At 47.2% G+C, this 20,344-nt stretch overlaps 1 protein-coding gene across 1 annotated transcript in view; it reads left to right on the forward strand.

Moving 5' to 3' along the window:
• The window catches only part of LOC8024663 (serine proteinase stubble), a 34,787-nt gene extending 23,002 nt beyond the window's left edge, over positions 1 to 11,785 (forward strand). Inside the window, 1 exon segment of the mRNA XM_040500065.2 lies at positions 11,448 to 11,785. Within this exon segment, the coding sequence (XP_040355999.1) occupies positions 11,448 to 11,615 (168 nt within the window). The 3' untranslated portion in view covers positions 11,616 to 11,785.
• Positions 11,786 to 20,344: the final 8,559 nt, after the last annotated feature.

Raw genomic sequence — 20,344 nt, forward strand, 5'->3', positions numbered from 1 at the left:
GAAAGGTTAGCGCACTGCATAAAGTGAAACAAATACGCTATTACAATACCTTGCAGTATTCGTCGATGAAGGCAAGCTCCTCGTTCTGTAGCTTTGGCAGCGAAAGCCTCTCGAATGTGGCGTCCAGTTTGCCTTTCGAGACCTCATTCAGGAACTTTACAGCGTTATACAAAGAGTTCCATCGCGTCGCGTTTGGGACAGGAAGTTGTCTTCCTAGGGTGATTTTTATGGCTTCAGCGGCTTGAACTGACTGGGCTTGCTTCCTCCAGAGACATTTCAGTTTTGCAAACACATTCTTCGCCATTGCACCGTAAGGTAACTGGTTGCACGCGTTTTCAGCATCCGCGGAGGCAACTAGATTAAGAGTGTGTGCAGCGCACCTCTGGTGCCGAGGCAAGTGGATCTCTGATGTGCAAGCGCCTGGAGCTGTGTCAAGAACCTCTGTGATGCAATTTTGGATGACATCTTCCTCAGGTTCGGTAGCTTCTCCAAATACCCTGCGCCACAAAATAAGTCACACCCGTCAGAACCTTTACCCAGCTGAGCTTGAACGTCGCAAAAGATATGAGATGATAGGTTAGCTACAAATTTAAACAATCGTCTAGTAGTGTTTAATGACTCCGATGGGGAAGTGTCATAAAAATAGGATTACGAAATGAAGCTACGCAACGAGTGTACGTCCGGATATTTTCAATAAAACTGCCTAAACTCGGCCAAATTTCACATGTGGAGCTTCATTAATCGTATAAAAGCAGTAAATGTCCCCCTATTTTAATATGTGCCCCTACACTGCAGATCGCCCCAACAGCATAATAAAAATTGTGAGTGAAACACAATGTACCGCATTTAATATGTAATTCTGGTATACGTTTGGGGTGATATGAAGGTGTCCAGCCGGAGCTCAAAGGGTAAAAAAAAAAACAAAAAAAAAAAACAGGAACAAACAAGACCATAAACTTACCTAAAAGCCTTCACAAAGTTCGAACCATTGTCCGTGATCACGACACATATCTTGTGTAATATTTTGTAGTCCACAAACACTGCATGGAGCGCAGAAGCGATCACATCATATGTATGACGGCCTGAAAGCCGATGGCAGGTCAGCGCTGCGGATTTCCTTTCCAGGGATTCCTCATCCAGGAAGTGAACTGTCACTCCGAGAAAGCTCCTAAAAAGATTGGAAAAAAAAAGGAATGACTATTGTTGTTGCTGCGCCCTTCAATGTAGTGACAATGCAATCACGACCAAGCGCGATGCTCTTGTATACATGCTTGAAGCTCCTATGGTCACCGCAAAATATTCTAATTGGAATCTTAAATTTCTGCAATTTTCTCGCCAGTCATACTAATTAGTTTAGGAACAACAAAGCTCCGGTTATAACCGTGACACTCATAATATAGCTGATTAATGCGGACTATTTTTATTATGTCTTACCATTTGACGACGAAATTACGAAAATGGCAATATGTTGGAAATCTAATAAGTGAAAATCAAGAGGTCGCTGTTCAGCCGAACAGCAAAATCTCGATTCCAGAGAGGCCTTGAATACTGAACCTGTCAAATTTACTATTCACTATATAAAAAAAAAAAAAAAAAAGACGCACAGGTCTACTTGCCCACAAGTGATGCGCCAAACACATCGATCAATGGCAGGGGTTACAAATTATTTGGTGCGAAAATGTTATATTTCGTTCCAACATACATCTGAGCGCCGCCAAAAGTTAAATGCGCGTCGAACAGTACAAAACAAAATCTAAAAACCCAAGGAAACAGCGTCCTCTCTGCTTTCATTGAATGAAAAAAAAAAAGGACAAACGCCAGAACGGTGCCCTTTCGTAACGGTCTTGAATGGCTGAGCAGCCGCTTAGATTAAACAATTGTTGTGTTTATAATAAGCATGTGTGACACTGTATTACCCCACTCCTGCCTTTGCCCTATATTGGGCTGGCAGTATTGATAAATAAATAAATAAACAAGGTATCGCTGCGCTCGAATGGTGATTACGTTCAACTTCGGGTTTACTTGCGCGCGGGTGTTTTCTACGGTGTAAACGTATAACGCAAAGGGAAGATAACGTTATATGACTCTAACGCTGCCATAAATAAACGGCTGGATCAGTAACACAGTAGTGGCTTGTGGCTTGACTGGTCACAAACATATTAGCTCCATGCACTTACTGCTCAAGTGCTGATGCAACAGGAGACACTTTTTACAAAAAGACTAGAAAATGGACTACGAGATCTTTGATCTTAAGGCTAGGTTTCTGTTGACAATGTACTACAATATCTGTATATTAATTATTTCAGCTATTCACAAATTACAGGCTTAGATGTGCCGGGTTCTAAAACAAACCGACCTGCGTCTCACTGAGAGTATCGTATAGATAGGGTGCAGTGCATCAAGAACTTACCTGTTTGAGGCTGTCCAGCAGTCTGCTGTGCAGCAGACCCTCGTCGCCTTCTCAAGGGTAGCGATGAGGGACGCTTTTTGTTCTCGGTAGAGGATGTCCAGATGATTCACAAAAGACTTTCGGTTCATCACTGTTGCCGATGGCTGCATTCCGATGATCAAGCGCCGGAAGTGTTCATTTTCAACGACTGAAAAGCACTGCATGTCGCCTACCACAAAGTTTACAATTAGCCTGTCTATCTGACTTTGCGGCACAGCTTTGTGTCGACTCGTTCCTGCAAGATAGAACTCCAGTGTCTGTGTCGAGCCGCCACCCGCATGTCTTTTCTCATTCGAGGGCTGACCAGGTTCGGCTTTCCTTTTCTTAGAGTCGAATTCCTTCAGAGCGACAGAATGTTTCTTCTGCGCAAAAAAAAAAAAAAAAGAAAGAAAAGAGCACAATTTAATGATATGGATATATTTCCCCATCGTCAGCACAATTCATAACGCCAAATGAGCCATAAGAAACCGGAGTTCCCAAGAATAGAAAGCTTAAACATACCTCTAGATGCTTGCGCAGGTTGGACGAAGACGTCCTGCTTGCTGAGTACTGTTTACTGCAAATGTTGCACAGCACTGTGATGTTTGTCGCAGTCGTTGTCAGAACAGAAAAATATTCGCGATACGAGGGCCAAGGTAACGGCTGCTCCGTGTCGGAAGACATGACTGCCTGTCAGGATGGCTTGAGCGCTATCAAGAATAAACAGGCTGAACGCGCACAGTAACCTCTGCTTGAGATTTCCCAATAAACTGACAAGTGATAGCTGAAGAATAGTGGCCATTTTTGAACCGTCTGGTTAAACTGGCCTCTGCGCAAACCAATCGCATTCCCGCACGTGGCTCAGCCCCCAAAAGTTTTCACCAATAGGCGACAGGGTACAAGCTTTCGGACATACGTTGCGTTAGATGGACCTCCCGCGTCAGTGAACATTTTCGTTTATTTTTCACTCCGAAACCAAAGAGGACACAGATGGTCACATAATTACCTTATGGGATATACTCGAAAGCAGGCTTAAATATAGCAGGTCAAACAGCTTTGGAAGAATATAGGGGGAAAGGAGACAAAGTGAGGCCTTCTGGTGCTCTACGTGTGTACGACGACCACCGCGGCGCCTCTGTCTCAAACGCCAACTGTGGAAGATCAGTCCGCACACGCGCCTCAAAACAGCAATTTCTCTCTCTTAAAAACACGTGTTTTCCGGGTAATCGCTTCAGCTGGAGCACTGCAGAGAATCCACAACAAAACGTCTATTGGAGTATTTCTTGGGGCTGTCAGCGGGAAAGGCAATTTACTCGAGCGGTTCCGAAGAGAAAGAATAAGTTAAACAAGCGCCGACTTTCCGCCTAATATGGGGACGGCTTCCTTGGAAACTCATAGCGAAGAGGGAGCGGCGACCGGCTGGGTGTAAAAGCGACGTACAGCGCGGACATATCTGACAAAGAGGAAGGGAGAGGGGGAAGGGCAGACACAGCCCAGACGGAATACTCGGAGACATGTCGCATGACCACCGACACCCGCAGACGGTCCCCACAGAAGAAGATTGAGCCAAAGTCGGTGAAACACACATTGTTTGCCTCCCCTACCACCGCAGGCGCCGCTTCCTTAATCTCCCGGTTTCGTGCTCGCTCGTCCGTCTCGTCTATGGTCCGTCGTGGGCAAAACGAGGCAATTTTTTTTGTTTGTTCAATTTCTTTTTTTTTTTGTCAGCCAGGAATTTTAATTTTATAGTAAAAAGTAACTGTAACGGCCTAAACAGTTACAGTTACCCAATAAAAAAGTAACAGTGTTACAGTTACAAGTTACCAGTATTAAAGAGTAACGCGTTACAGTTAAAAGTTACCGAAAAAAGTAACTAGTTACCGGTAACGCGTTACTAGTAACTAGTTACTGCCCAAGACTGATTGGAAGTTGGTCATTAGATATATTACTTCAAAGCCACATTTTAGTACCTAGAATAACATGAAGGCAGTATGCTTCAACAGCATTATTAAGCTCATCTTGCTTGGATAGCAAAGTTCGGAAAATGACAACGAGGAACAACTGGTTGACCTTACTTTTATGACTAAACCGTCAATCGCGCTCATTTATGCCTAGAAGCATAGGTCTCAACTTAGCATTTTGTACTTCAGCGACTTGGTTCAGCTAGGTGGGGGTCATAAAAAACGCTTTATCATCAAGAAACAGTTTATTCAGACCGAGTCGTATTTTATTCTGAGCTTCGCAATGTGGTTTGGCGAATTCTTTAAGCTTGTGAGAATTATTTGCTGCTACCCGTCTCGGGGAATGACACAGCACACCGGTTCAATAACACGAAGACATTTAAGGACCGTTATCGCCCGCACCGCGATCCCAAAATCCCCCGCGCATGCGCTGCGGCGGCCTTTTATCGACGGCGGAGCGCCGCTCGCGTAGCCAGTTACCCTTGTCCCCCTTGCGGTGCAGGTGACCACTGACGATTGTCGGAGGGGCAAGCTGGTCCAAACGCTTTGAATCCCCATGTTGCCCACAAGTTTCCTTCGTGCTTTCTGAATATTAGGAGACAACCCTTGTCAATCCATACCTTTGGCGACTAAACATTAGTCGGAGCTTTGCTCAATACTTCCTGTTTATTCTTAAAACGTTCAAACGTCACAACAATTACACGATTGAACCCATCCCGTTTTATGCCAATACCATGTGCTTGTTCAATTTCACCGGGGGTCTACTTTCAAGTACTTTTTAACGAAATCGAACACAATCTGCTCGGTTCGATTCCATGTTTTTCCTCGTTCTTCAGGGATCGTTTTAAAAAGAAGAATATTCCGGCGGCAGGGGATTATCGAGAGCGTTCACATGCCCTGCTACTGCCCCAAAGTTCTCACACGCCAAAGATAACGCCCATGGGTTGTTATCAAATGAACTGACATTCGGTTTCATTGCGATGCCGTCGTTCTGACGCCTAGAGTGATCATCTACCTTTTTTTTCTAGCTGAGTCACTCTGTTTCTGAGGATCTAAATACCGGCTGTGATAGCACTTAGCTTTCCTGTATTTTCTTTCTGCTAGTTTTCTGCACTTTGCACAAGCTTGTCGGGGTTAGAATGAAGTCTGTCTAGCTGTTCATTGGGCCCGGGTTCGTCTCGACATCTCTCACAAAAATTAAACCGGAGCACAAGCACACCGTGGCAAACATCAATCGGATTTTTGGTAGAGACAGGCGAAGACTAGGTGACATAAAACGTTGTCCTCTATTTGTTCTGCGAGATCGAAAAAAAGCGTCCAATGCAAGCACGATAGGCAGCGACTGGGATGCCCATGACGGGAGGTACACTTAACCCTAAACACACGCATGCACACGCACGCACGCACGCGCGCACCCACGCACGCGCACGCGCACACGCGCGCGCACACGCGCGCACGCGCACACGCGCACACGCGCACGCACTCTTTAGGATTTGTGGCCAAGAAAACACTACATAGGGAAAACGATGCAGTGTTCTTACCGGCGAGATATAACAGACGTTTGATAAGCACTTCAGCCAAAGAGGCAGCAAATCCCAACGAAGTGCAGCACGACCGTCCGTTTTGTAACACAGAAGTTGCGATGGCGACGCCACCGTGGTGCCGATTCGGCGCTGCAGGATGACAGTGTCCGATGTCCGATCTTCAGCAACGGCTAAATGACGCAGAAGCTTCGCAGAAATGACCGCCGTCCAACGCAGCCTCGCTGGTCGAAATTGGTGGGCGTAGAGCGGAGTGCTGCGACATGTAACAGACATTTGATAAGTACTTCCGCCAAGGGGCCGCACATATATACATGACAATGCAGGAACAGTTGACAATAAACACACATTAACACGCAGTACAACAATAAGAACCCCATACGCGTGGTGAGGGAAAGAAATAGGAAGCTTTGAATTCGAAGAAAAAGGCGCAGGAGAGGTGTCTTCTCCTGTACGCTTTGCTTCAACTTCAAAGTATCCTATATTTCCCTCCCCACACTCTCAGGTTTTAACATCCCGATTAAATAACACCAGCTCGCCAGCACACACTCCCTTTTCATTAAACGCAGTACAAGTTTGTGATTCCATTATAGGCTAAAAGCTGAGTAATGAAATGTTCAAAGAATGAAAAAGCTTTATATACACAATTTCGTTTAGCAGTTAAGTAAAAACCCCAATCGTTCTTCAAAAAAAAAAAAAAAAAAAAAAAAACGGCTGTTTTAAGGTGTCATTTGAGTATAGAATTTGTGAAGTGTTTCGGAGGGGTTCAATTTGACTGACATTTCTGTACTTGCAGAGTGTCGTATATTTCGTCTGCACTGACGTCACATCAGCGGCCATTGAAGTACCCTTGCTGCTGATCACGTGCCTCCTGCGGCATATACATTACGCGCCACCGAATGTGTCGCTCTCAGGAAGAACGAGAAGGAATGACGACCAGTACAACGCAATAAGATCACGTGAAAGTCACGCACGAGGAAATGCTCTTCAATAGGTACTTTTAGCAAACCGTTACCATGATCCGTGTACATCACTACCGAAGTATTCGAAGCGTGCTTTTAAGCGCGCGCCCGGGTGATACCATGACCGCGGGGCGCGCGCTTAAAAGCATGCTTCAAAGGCTCGAGTTGTGCGGTACTTCGAACACGGTAACGGACTGCTAAATGTCCACATTTATTTACACAAATAAGAAAATAATTAAATGAAATCCTGGGAAGGAGTCATGAGAAATTTCGATGGTCTATTTGGAGCGATCAAAACGCCCTCCATACTCGCGCCTTTAGAACGGTAAATGCTAGCGCGCGCTTGATGCGGAAACATATGCCAACATAGGAGCGGTCCAAAACCCCTCCACATCTACCAGAGTAATTCCCAATTAAATTATTCTTATGCGCATAATGCGTATATGCACGCAAAAACAGCATTTGCACGTGCGCGCAAAAGCATAGTGTACTTTCGGCCACTAATGACCTGCGAACGGCGGAGCGCATTACCATTGATACATGCCGCGCTGCTTAGAGAGCCTCTGAGACCCCTGCACCACCTCTGCGTCTTCTCCGCGCCATCTAGAGGAACCTTGAACCATACAGAAACCCTCTGCGGTTGGCGCAGTGAGGCCCAATATCACATGACGAAAATAATCCCTGGAGATGGGGAACAAGAAAGACAAAGTACAAACCCACCTGCTTCTTGCTGGTGCATACACATTATTTATCAATGAAAAAAACTGTGAGTGCGCAGGCGAGCTGTTGGATGTTGATCATAATGTAGAAAACCCGAGACTGTGGTAAAAGCAAGGAAACGGAGTCGAAGAAGAAAGACAGGAGAAAAGAGCGTCTCAACAAAGATGTAAACCCACAGCGTAAACAGCATTATTTATGCTGTTTACGCTGTGGGTTTTCACCTTTGTTGGGGGGCGTAAGAGTCTGCCAATATATAGGGGAGAGGGAGGGGGGGGGGGGGGGGGGCAAGGCAGGGCCTCGTCAATCTGATTGCTCAGCTTTCCCCCTCGACCTCCCCATTTAGATGTTTAATGGGTAATAAAATGTTCTTTGACATGATGTTACGGCAGAAACGTTGCCCAGATCTATTTTTTTTGTTGACCCAATATTTGCTGTTACCAAAAATGACCTTTTAACTAGAGCATATAGATTTTTTAATTACATAAAGAAAACACAAGAAAACGTTGACCTTGGAAGGCTTAGGACGAGGTCGCCCCCACACCCCCCTAGATACGCCCCTGGTCCGCTCCTCTTTCTGGTGGCAGAAGTACCTCGTTAACGCAGCGGGAGCCATTCTCTCACGCTCTTTTTCACTTCTATGTCGGACCAATTGGCGTCATTGCAAGCTGTGTATAAGAACACAAGTATGTCTGGGTTCGTGGAACGTCGTGTTTAATGACTCAAATGCCTACACGCGTTGGCCTCGATCAAGTCAGAAGTATTGGCTCTGACACAATGTGATAGATCACCGATCGGTCTCCGCGTTCCCGCAATAGGCAGATTCATGGAAAGGGGAGCAGCCTCAAATAGACCACTTGCTAAAACCTCAAGCGCCCCGGCTTGCGCTCAAGTAATCATAAGAACGGTGTTCCTTCAGCTCCCTAGTGAACTGTAATTTCGACCAATTCGATGGTTGCACACTTTGAGTGTATCTAGAGTCATCCCGAATAAGCCTCGTGTAGAGTCCAAAGAGTTGTGATATCCCTTTTAAAATTTCTGATCAGAGTCAGCGTTTTTGATACCGTGCATGCAATCCTCCTTTCCAACTGGCTGAGCTGCGGAAATCTCTTACAATATTATCATTTTTGTGCTCGTTGTTTTAGCAGGCATTGCTTAGAAAGCCGAAAATTCACAACCATAACCAGGGTTTAACTTGGAGTTAGCGGGCCCGTTCAGTGTTTTTTAGAGTTTCTAAAGCAATATCAGAGTCTTTGAAGCAGTGCGACATGGTACGACAAGTAGTATGACAGGTCTTTGGACTCTGTACAACAATGACTCTGGATTACACTCAAAAGTGTGTAAGGATCGAATTGGTCGAAATTGGCGATCACTAGTCTAGTGACTTGAAGGAACACCGTTTCCATGTTTCCTCGAGTGCGGGCCGGGGCGCTTGGAGGATTTAGAAAATGGTGTGTAGCACTGGGGCTGTACGAAACGAGTCAGAAAAGGTTTGAAAGTCAGTTTTTACGTGTTTTCTGCCTTCTCCGTTCGCCCGAGAACGTGGATTGGGGCCGTGAAAAGGTAATACCAGACGCCGTCGGACCACGATTGCTCGTGCGGGAAGCACTTTGTGTTCAATTCACGAATACTTGTGGTCGTTTGATTGTTTTTCCCCAATATGAACGCGGAAAAACCGACAGGTAGTACTGACCACCTGCGTACTACGTTCAGTGCGTCTCCAAGTTCAAGCGGTCGCGTGATCATTCGAACTGTCGTCTGCTCTTCCAAACGTTTCTGCTTGTCTGTTCGTTCAAAGCTCAGACGACAGCAGCCCGTAGACCAAATGTTGACCCGGTAAGTGCGATAAGAAGTAAGTGCATGCCTCAGCAGACTTTTAAGTCTGATGGTTGGTTAGAGTAAGTAGGCTCGGTGTAAACAGTGGATACAAGGAGATTCTGATAAGTGTTACCAGTGGCCATCACCGTCTTGATATGCCTGATTCACTCGGTCCGATTCTGCTTGCGATTTTCAGTATCGACGTCGACCATCTCAGCTATGGTTCACGCTTTTGCAGCCCGAGCGGCGTCACGACTGAAAATTGGGAGCGGAATCGCATGATCCCAATCAGGCTGTAGCGTCCATTCTGCGGCGCCCACGCGTAATGAATCGCCGCATGTCAGATTATTCACGCGAAGTTTCGCAAAGTAACAAGCCCCGTCAATTTTGCTGAGGCCGCTAAAGTAGTCAGTGACAGGAAGACGTAGAATGAAGAATCCCAACGCTACAAAGAGCACGGGGACTCGCACTGATGCCGACAACATCACATTCCAATGATTTGTTCATGGACGACGGCGTTCCTCTTTCCCACACTCTATCGCACATGCGCGGTGCCGATGGCGTCCACTAGGGGTGCTCCGGTATGTTTGTAAACACGAGTTGGTCTATTCGCGACTCCAGCGAACATAGGGGGCGCTGGTCAGGCAAAATGGCGGCCGAAAGGAGGTCGTTTTCGTCGTTCAGCACGCGGACCAACATAAATTTCTTGCACTACAGCGTAAAATCGGTGTTACATATGAAAGCAAAACGATTTTTCGGTGGTAGAAACCTTCTAGTCGTAGGAATGATACGGCGGAAGAACAAAAATAATTACTGCAAACGATGCTTGTTTCTATGCTGCCTACGAGAACCAAGCAGCGATAGAAGATGACAGAGTCGAAACGACCTCCACTCCTGAGCTTCTCGGCGTTGCCGCTACGCGGCGTCGATTTCGCTGGAGTCGCCAATAGCCTGCTGGAATGGACACGCCCGAATTGTCGGAAGTAGGTTCGTTTCCAGGGAGGGGCGAACGCGTCAAAATATCAAGGTCCCGAAGGGCGAGGAAGAGTCTTCCACAAGAGAAAGCGGCCTCCTCTCGCATCCGGGTCCTGTGCCCCGACATGGCGGCACCCAGGTTTCCCCGCGCTAGGTCTAGATGGGGATGCTCGAAACACGCCGTTCCTAGGGTGCCTTCATGTGCGCTTTGCTTATTGTGGAGACATCTGGCCATTTTGTCTCACACTTTTTATTTTTTGTTCAGAAGCGCGTGAAAGAGCGTGTTCCTGCACGCGCTTGTGGCGCTGACTGTGCTATGGCGACATTTTGTTTTCGTCGATTTCTTTGTATTTTCCCCGGGAGTGCGTGCTGTCGGCATCGGGTACTACAAAGGGTGGCATCACCCTAAACAGAAGGACATTGAGGCACCCTAGCCGTTCCCACAGCGCAAAGGTTCGGCTTGTAAACGATTTCCACGTTTCCATAGAAACAGTATAAAACTATCAATTGGACCCCACTAGAATTCCCAAAGCAACACGCATTGCCATTTTTGAGACCATTGAACAATGTTGTTCCTCCGTTATGAAATACCGAAGGTTACGAAAGTTTAGAATTGCTTATTAAGCCATGAAACCTTATTCTTGTTTTATTGGAGCGCGCCTGGGGGCCAACTGAAGAATGTCGCTCAAAATAAATTGTTTATATATATTCATATATTTGTGAGAGGTATAATTATCTAGATTGTTTTCCTGTTTTACATACTGCCTTGGCCCTAAACATGTTCCCCTGATTACGTCCTGGCGATATTAAAATTGTTATGTTACAAGTTATGTGTTCTAATCCTGGTTCGTTATAAGCCTTACTAAAATAAAAATAACATATATATATATATATATATATATATATATAAAGTAGTGGAACACACTGCCAAAATAACGGCGCTTGCTAAACAGAGTATCCATCAATTTAAAAAAGAACGCTGTCGTTGTCTGAGAAATAAATTCATTTTGTTTGATGTATCTTGTTTTTACTTTGTTCCTGTTAGGGAGATTCCGGGGGTCCACTGACCCTTCTCCGCGACGACGGCCGCTGGGTCCTGGTGGGCACCGTGTCCCACGGCATTCGCTGCGCCGAGCCCAACATGCCCGGAGTCTACATGAGGACCTCAGCCTACAGGTCTTGGATAGACAGTGTCACAACCCACAAGGGCTGAGGGAAGTCCGCTAGCATCGAGGAGACTGTGCCTGATGAGCCGTGTTCGCGTTTCGCCCACGCAACTCTGCAGTTGGACGCTGTTGCTGGAGCCAGTGAGGGCAGCAGCTCCAGTGGCCCCTCGTCCGAGTCTTTGCGACTCATGCAGGGTACCAAAACGCTGCTTTGTGAAAGAAGACATCGAGGGATGGTGAACTAGTGGTTCGTTGTAATGACAGACAGATACCGCAGTGACGTTTTGGTTTAAATCTAGCATATTGTTTTATTTATAGTTTTTATTTATTCTGACGGTCGCGACCAGCCTGTGTGAAGCGTTGTCAGCAAAGGACTGCGAAAGACGTTTTCGAAACCGAAAATAAATCCTCACCTCAGATAAGTGTGAACACTGGCGCTCGCCTCTGTATAGTGTTAACCACTAACCGCCGGGCAATTGGCGGCCAAGCAATGCAGAAAAAAAAAAAAAAAAAAAAGGTAGGTGGTCAGTTTTTTAACGCAAGTAGCTCGGAAGACGAGGGTTGAAAGCTCGCGCTGCAGAACACAGAGATTCCTTGTTAAAATTTCACCGCTGCCCATTTCGATTCGGATGAGCATCGTGCCGGCCTGCAGCCGTGTATCACTACTACGGGATGCATGTTAAAGACGCAGGCTAGCAGTGGTACTGCACTGGCTAAATTTCTCCTCTGTACACACCATACACCTATTGGGGCGGTCTAACTTCCCGCTGTCTAAACATACAATGAACATAATTAATTTTGCGTACCGTGCGAATAAGGGAGTGTCTTGACGGCAACCCGACACTCTATCAGGTAAGGCCTCAGATGGCACCTTCATTCACGTTGAAGGGGCACTGAACTCGATTCGGAGATGATCCTTTTGTGGTGACAACTCAACGTAGACGCTCTAAGCATCCCAACAAACCCAAAATCACAATCGTGCGTTGCTTATTTCCTAATTAAAGCGGTTCAAAGATCGCAACACGCCATTTTTCGGAAGAATTTTCTTTCGAGTGAAGTGGTGGACGAAGGGCGCTTGTTGGCGAGTTGCAAGCGATGGCTTCGCCCGCGGAGAAAAGGGGAGTCTTATCCGAATGTGTACTTATCACTCTCTCTTTGAAACAAGTTATAATAAAATCATTCGGAATCCGCGCGTATTGTAGGGCTTCCATTAGTCCACACAATGTAGTCCGCGAGAAAAAATAGTCCACATGTTTTTCAATTGCCCTGAGATGAATAGGGAGTTTTGTAATATAGGAGTTGAAGTATGTGGGAACTAACACATTTAAAACAATACAAGATCAAAAAGGACCTTTTTAAAAAAATGGCTTCAGTGCTCCTTTAAGTGCTGCTATAATTTTGAACCCGTCTTGGCGTAGTCGCACGAGTGCTTGCTGCTCGATGATGTTCGTCCCGGATTTCACAATAATAATCGGGGACGACGGCATCAGCGTTTCTAAAGCACGGAACATTCAGATCGTCGCAATTAGCTTTGCATAAACCCAGCCAGCTAACGACCGCATGCCAATTTTCGATGGCGTTGGGTCCGTTCGAAGCTCACGTTCCCAGACGCCAAGTCCAGACGACACACCGAACCGATCTCGATCACTTCCTGTTCCCTCCAATTCCGAAGGACGTCAAGCCCGGCCGACCTCATGAGTCACGCGTGCTCCTAATCAGGTAGTGTGCGAGGGCAAAGCAAGCGCCACGGTGTATCGCAACAGCCCGTTCGCGAGAGGTCATTCTTCCCTCCGTCGCGGTAGCAGGCATCGTCGTTTCGGTTGTTCGCGACTCCAAGCCGCACTGGAAACGACGAGCGAGTCCGATCTGAAGAACCGGTCCTCTCGCACTACAGCGAGATCACGGCTGACTTCCCCCGCGGGCGAGTCAACCAGCCGCACGGCGAGGACCAGTGCGAATGTGTCGCTTTTATCCGAAAGCTCTATGCGAACGAAACAAAACGCCTACGGAGAGTTCTCTTCCATTCTTTTACGGGAGGTTTCCGAGTGCGGTGACTGGTCCGCACTGCCAGCACCACCTAGAGGAACCGAAGCTTACGAACAGCCCCCCTCTAGTCCACGTAACGTTTTCACAGTCAAGTGGTTGGTTGGTTGGTTGTATTGTTTGCCAGACGTGACATTTGCCGCACGTGGGCATGTTTCACGGGCCTGGGTTATTGTAGGTTGATGAGGGTGAATGCGGAGAAAGGAAAGGGAAAATATGGTGATGGAAGGGGTCCGGGGATGACGAGGGCAGAGTTTGCAAAATAATGACTAAACACGTTTCGCGGGCAAAAAAAAAAAATGATTAGGGCCGTTAAGACGAACTGTGACATATGTTCAAACAATGCTGTACACGACAGAACCTCATAGCGCGCACCAGCAAGCACAAAATAAATAATGAGAGTACTTATATCGACCTAACTATACTTCGTTTCACCCCACGTGCGAGCGAAGGCAAAGCTAGAAGCGCGAGCACGAAAGCTCCGCGCGCTCAGGCTTGGCTCGAGCACGCGAGCTGGGGAGAAGCGCTAAAAGCGCTGGTCCCGCGCTCTCAGCCCCGGCCCCGCCCGCAGATATGGCGAAACGAAGTATAGGCTACCGTTCTAAAGTTTCTTACACGTCACGGTCAGAGTCTTGAGAGTAGTTCGCACGCGCCCAAAAAACAAAACACAAATTTTCTCAGCCGTATGCACGTGGAAGTTGGTCCCTTCGGAAATAATGTAGCTTCGAGCGTGAAAGGAATGTCCAGCCCTCTCAGGCAGTTCAAGAATTCAATTCGTTCGGATGCGTAGTGTTCGCACTTAAAAAAATATGTTTTCAATTGTCTCTTGTTGGTCACAGTGTTGGCAATTAGGGCATGCCGCTTTTCCAATCCGGTACAAGTTAACATTTGTATAAGCGGAATCTGATCTAAGACGGTGAAGAAGGGAAGCAAACTTGCGTGTTAAGCCCCGCGTACATGCCGGGGGAGGCGGGTCATGCGCTGCAATTCTTGAGACCGGATGTCTATACTGTATCCAGGATTAGATTGCTATCTTTGAGTCAGTCTCGGTCGGAAGCTGTATAAAGTAGCAGTAGGTAGGAGCAGAGCGTTAAAAGCCATTTGGTCCGCCTTTTCATTTCCAAGAATGCCAACATGTGAAGGTATCCATTGCACTCGAATATTACAGCCTCGGAAAACAAGTAGACGTCCCAAATTAAATATATCACGAGTCATGTTGGCATTAACGCCTCGGCCACTTCGAATGCTTCGCACTGTCCGTTGCGAGCAGCCAGTTTTCTGGTGGCCTTTTCAAGATATAAAGAAGAGCTGCGTGAATTCCACAAAGCTCGGCCGTAGTCGATGAAACAGCGTGATCAAGCCGTCCTGACCAAGAATAATGTTCTGATGGGATATGGTATGCCGCAGACGCGGAATCGTTAATGAGATTAACAGAGCCATCAGTGAATATGATCTTAAATGAAGCGTGGCGGGACGCCAGGACGTCTTCCATCAAGGCGCGGCTGACCAGCGAGGAATGCTGTGATTTTCCATGAAAGCCAGGGATGTCATCATATACGGTGAATGGAGGCTCACTCCACGGTGAATCGGCTAGAGAACGCTGAACAGCTGGTGTAGATCCGAGCGCCTCTATCAAAGTGTTGCGGTGTCTGCCATAATGAGAACAATGCCGCCGTTGGATATCCTCGTAAAGAGAACCACAGCTGCTTGACTGGGCGAGTCGAACCAGATGGCGAAGAGCCCGTTCCTTAGCGTGCAAAGATACTGGCATTTCCTGGGCCTAAATCCACGTTGCCTCTATTCGAGAGTAAGAGGGGAGTCCTAGGGCCATCCTTAGTCCAGCGCGATGACGTCGTTCCAGCTGATCCCACAGAGAGCAAATGGGGGCAAGTACGGCGCAACATAAAGAATTCGAGACAGGTTCAGCGCTCGATGCACGTGAGTTAGGGCTCGAGGAGTTGGTCCCCAATCAAGGCCACGAAGCCTACGAATGAGGGAGGTTGTCATCGTGCTCTGCCGTACAAGAGTGGTTACGTGGCGACGCCAGCAGAGCCGCGAGTCGAGATCAACGCCCAGATAACGGTAGTTTCGCACACGTGGCAATCGGATCCCAGAAAAAGTTAAACGTGGAAACCCGTGGCGAAGAGGACGGCGAGAACATGCGAGCACAGCCGTCTTTTCTGCCGAGATGGAGAGGCCGAGGTCTTCCAGCATGTTTGCAACTCGTTTAAGGCAGGTTTGCATAAAAGGGCGAAGTATACGGCGATCGGAATGGGAACCCACAAACAAATGTCAGCATAAATTATCATACCACTAGGATGAGGTGATGAGTCCATGCACAGTGGTAGCGTTGCCATTACGACGTTGAAGAGCGCCGGGCTCAGACAGCTACCTTCAGGTAGTCCCCGCAGCAGTGGGCAAACAGCACCTTTAAACGTTCCCAGGCGGACACTGATAGTCCTGCCGTTCAGGAAGTCTTTGAAATATCTTAACGTCCTTCCCGTTACGCCAAGATGTCTCAAGCACGCAAGAACAACATCATGGGGAACAGAGTCAAATGCGCGTTCCACGTCTAAAAATACTGCCAAGCCTGTATTTCCCTGGGAACGGGCGTCTTCCAATGCGGTGAGAGTCGCAATGCAGTCAGCGGTGCAACGTTCGCTTCTGAATCCTGCGAGCTCAAAGGGAAGAGCTTCAGTATCGTCGAGGAACCACTGAAGGCGTGTAAGGACCAGGCGCTCTAAAAGCTTACCAACGCATGATGTCAAAGATATCGGGCGATAGGATGACGACTCAGAGGAGGGCTTGCCGCGCTTTAAAATGGGTGTTACTAATGCGTGTTTCCATTCTTGAGGGATCACACCCGAAGACCAAACTGAATTTAGACGTTCGAGTAAGGAGCTGCGTGACTGATAGATGAGATTTCGCAATGCTTGATATGTTATGTGATCACCCATACAAAAATGTCCTATGGTCGGCTATAGAAAATTCTTTGTATGGTCGGCTTTAGCTATTTGGCCCAATTAGCTAAAGAATTTTCTATGGCTGTCTTTAGCATTTCTTATGGTCGCCTTTATGGGGCTCTTTAGCTTTGTCTATGGCCCTATCGCTGTCCAGCCATAGCGCTCTTTAGCTTTTCTAATGGTTGGCTAAAGACTCCTCTATGGCTTATCCTATGGCTCTCTTTAGCCAGCAAACTCTAAAAAAATTTACTTCAAGTTCCCCAAACTTGTGAACGCTACATGGTAGATATACATGCATATCTGAACACACAGAGTACACACAACACAAGCAGAACACTACCCCACAGAACAGCAACAACGCAGCAACACCGGACTGCCATTTATACATTTAGTACGAACGTATGCTACGTTCGCACTAGCTGTATATATAGCAGTCTAATTTTTGAATCCGACTTTCCCGGTGACCCATCATTTGTCTCAAAAACACGGAGAGGCGGAGCAAATATTACTCGTACTTAATACATTATTTGAATTGTCTCTTGGAATAGCCCCCATCTCTTAATTCGACACCCTGAAAAAAGCAAATGTAGATCATTAGGCTAATTAACTAAAATTTATTGATTATCTTTTTAATAAGTTTGATGAATCACGTTGACAATGCAGTGATGACATGCAGTACACTGGTGCTGAAGATTGCAATCAAGCTATTGCTTGGTTGCAGTGTTCGGCGCCATTGTAATTTATTTTCACTTTTGGGGGGTAATAAATAATTTTAATTGTGGCACAAATATTTTAATGGCTTCTTCAAACAAACGATATTACTCATTTTCACGACTCGTTGCAACAGCAGAGAACATATCTTGGGTCATGGTTTGTCACCTCCATTACAAAAATTTAGTATTGATTTAATTTTCTAACGTGGAGTGTTTTTACTAAAAAGTAAGCGCCGGTAGTGATTTTCTATAGGCGTGGAAAGAAAATGTATTGGTTCTTGGCCTTTAGACTCGGGGCCATAAATTTTTCTATAGACGAGTAAAGACCAATAATTGGTTTCCAGTATTTAAACTCGGGGCCAAAGGATTTTTTATAGGCGGGTAAAAAACATTTCTTGGTTCGCTGTCTTTAGAAATGGGGCCATATAATATTCTATAGGCGTCTAAAGCAATTTTATTGGTTCCCAGTCTTTAGACTCTGGGCCATAAAATTTTCTGTAGAGGGTTAAAGACAATTTATTGGTTCCCAGTCTTTAGACTTGTGTCCATAGAATTATCTATAAGCGGGTAAAGAAAATGTATTGGTTCCCAGTCTTTAGACACAGGGCCATAGATATTTCTATAGCTGGCTGTAGCTGTCTTTATAGATTTCTATGGCCGACCATAGAGGGCCATAGGGGGTGATAAACAGCCATATAAATTTCCATAGACAACCATAGACCATTTTTGTATGGGCAGGCCCGGGAGCGCTGTGACGCTTGCATCTTCGAAGAGCAGCTTCCAGTTCTGACATGGTGAGGGGGTGGTCCAGATTCTGCGGACTTCGCGATGGGCCAGTCAGCGATAGGGGCCGCGATGACCTTACAGAGCGTGGAGCAACGACAAAGCGTATCGCAAATTCGTCGGCAAGTTGACATACTGCCAAGCCAGTTTTTAAACTAAGAGCAACGAACACGTCTCGAGGTGTCGGAGATCCACTCATACCTCTGAGCACTTCATAGATCTTCGGCTTCGGTGTACATGGGGTCAGTGACGAGCAGAACTGGCGAAATTGCCTGCGACGAAGTACTCGGGTGTGCCGGCGTAAGGCTGACGTTATACGGCGACACACCACCCAATCAGCGATCTTGCCAGAGCGGAGCGCACGGCGCTGGGCACGACGGCGAGCTGCCCGAAGACGAAGAAATTTCAAGTCCGGGCTAGGTTGCGATACTCTGAGTGTGATTTTTGTTGTAGATTGGACGAGGCAGCTTGGAATGGCTTTTAGGATATCCTCTGACGGATCGAGAGACAAAAGACTTTTCCGGAACATGTCCCAATTGTTTACATGGTACAGACGACGCGGCAAGCGGCCCACCCTGGGTATACTCATCAAAACTGGGAGATGATCGCTTCCGCGCGTGTCCACGTCCAGCGACCAATATACGTCAAGATCGGGCGAGGCAAAACTAAGGTCGAGGACGCTAGGCTTCACGCGATGGCCGAAAAATGTTGGAGAGCCATCATTTAAGAGCACCAAGTCTGTAGATTCAATGGCGTCTGCAAGGGATGTGCCCCGCGGCGTCGTGCGTTCACTATCCCACGAAGGGTGATGCGCGTTAAAGTCTCCACATAGAAGCAGAGAACCGGGGAACTGTCGACGTAAAATTTGAATGCTCTTCGCATCGAAGCGACCCGCAGGAGATATATACACGGATACAATAGTCATCCTAAAAGAACCAAATATGACAGTGCAAGCCGCAAACTCTGCTGTTTCGGTACACAGATGTGACACATCTTCTGCAGCTTGTTGAATGGTGGAGTGAACAAAAACCGAAGCTCCCGACAGGCTGTTTGGGTCAGATACGGCACTTCCATAATGAACATATGGCTGAATTCGAGATGCAGGTGGGAGCCGGCCTTCCGAGATTGCAAGTATAGGTACTGGCGTAGAGGCAAAATAATATTGCAACTCAGGTAGTTTAGAGGCGATGCTGCGGGCGTTCCATTGTAAAATAGAGGGACAGACTGCCATTATGATAATGCTAAGCATGATAAGGACCTTCATCGCAGGAAGCTTTTGATTAAAGGTTCTATCAGTCCAATGAAATGCAGTAACTTGTCTGCCCATGAGTACTTTATGAATGGTAAAAATTCTCGTACTGCAATAAATATCTGGCGAACGATGCTAGAGAACGAAGAGGAGCCGGAGAAAATTTGAGGCGGACGTGAATCTGCGATTTTCGGTGCGGTGTCTGGGAGTTCCTGTGCAGGCTTTGGTGTAGGCCGCATTTGCACTTGAGGAGCCGACGTTCTAGAGCTGCTGCACAGTACGTCTTTGAAGCTTCGTTTCTCGTTTTTGTTGACGGAGGACACGGGGTCCGACGTGGTACCTTGATCGATGTTTACTGCATTTGATGTTTCGGGGAGAGGTGAAGAGGTCGATTTATCAGCGCAATTTTGTTGCACCTGGCGTCGTCGTGAATGTCTTCGCCTTTGTGGGTGTTCCGGGGAAGAGCCGACGACTTCTGGTGCAGCTTGTGCTTCCGGCACAGCCTGCGCATCATTAGGCTTGTCAATTGCTGCTCGTGCTTGCGCAAACGGCACGTTGTTCTCGCAGCGATAGCGGCACATGGTGCGCTCGGCTTGCCAGAACGGGCATATGTGAGACGTTGCTTCATGCGACTTGTTGCAGTTTACGCAGTGGAGGTCAGAGGCGTCACACTGCGCAGTTGCGTGGGGCTGCGCACAGCGGAGGCAAGTCAACTTCCTCTTGCAGCCAGTCGCAACGTGACCGAAGAGCCCGCATCGGTGGCATTGCAGAGGGTTGTTGACGTACAGGTCGACTTCATGCCGGACCAAGCCAACGTAGATGTGTTGGGGAAGTGTAGCAGATGCAAACTCAATGCGAACTGTGCTTGATTTTCGAAGCCGACGAACACAACGGATGCTTACACTTGACCGTAGCGCTCCGACGATCTCGGTGTCTGAGAGAGCGATGCCAACGTTGCGCAGGATGCCTACACTGGAAACTTTTCCACGGGGCTCAAAGGTTCGAACTTCGAACTTTCATGCCGC

This window comes from Ixodes scapularis, unplaced genomic scaffold (assembly GCF_016920785.2).
Source record: "Ixodes scapularis isolate PalLabHiFi unplaced genomic scaffold, ASM1692078v2 PGA_scaffold0__279_contigs__length_252992795, whole genome shotgun sequence".
NCBI lineage: Eukaryota > Metazoa > Arthropoda > Arachnida > Ixodida > Ixodidae > Ixodes > Ixodes scapularis.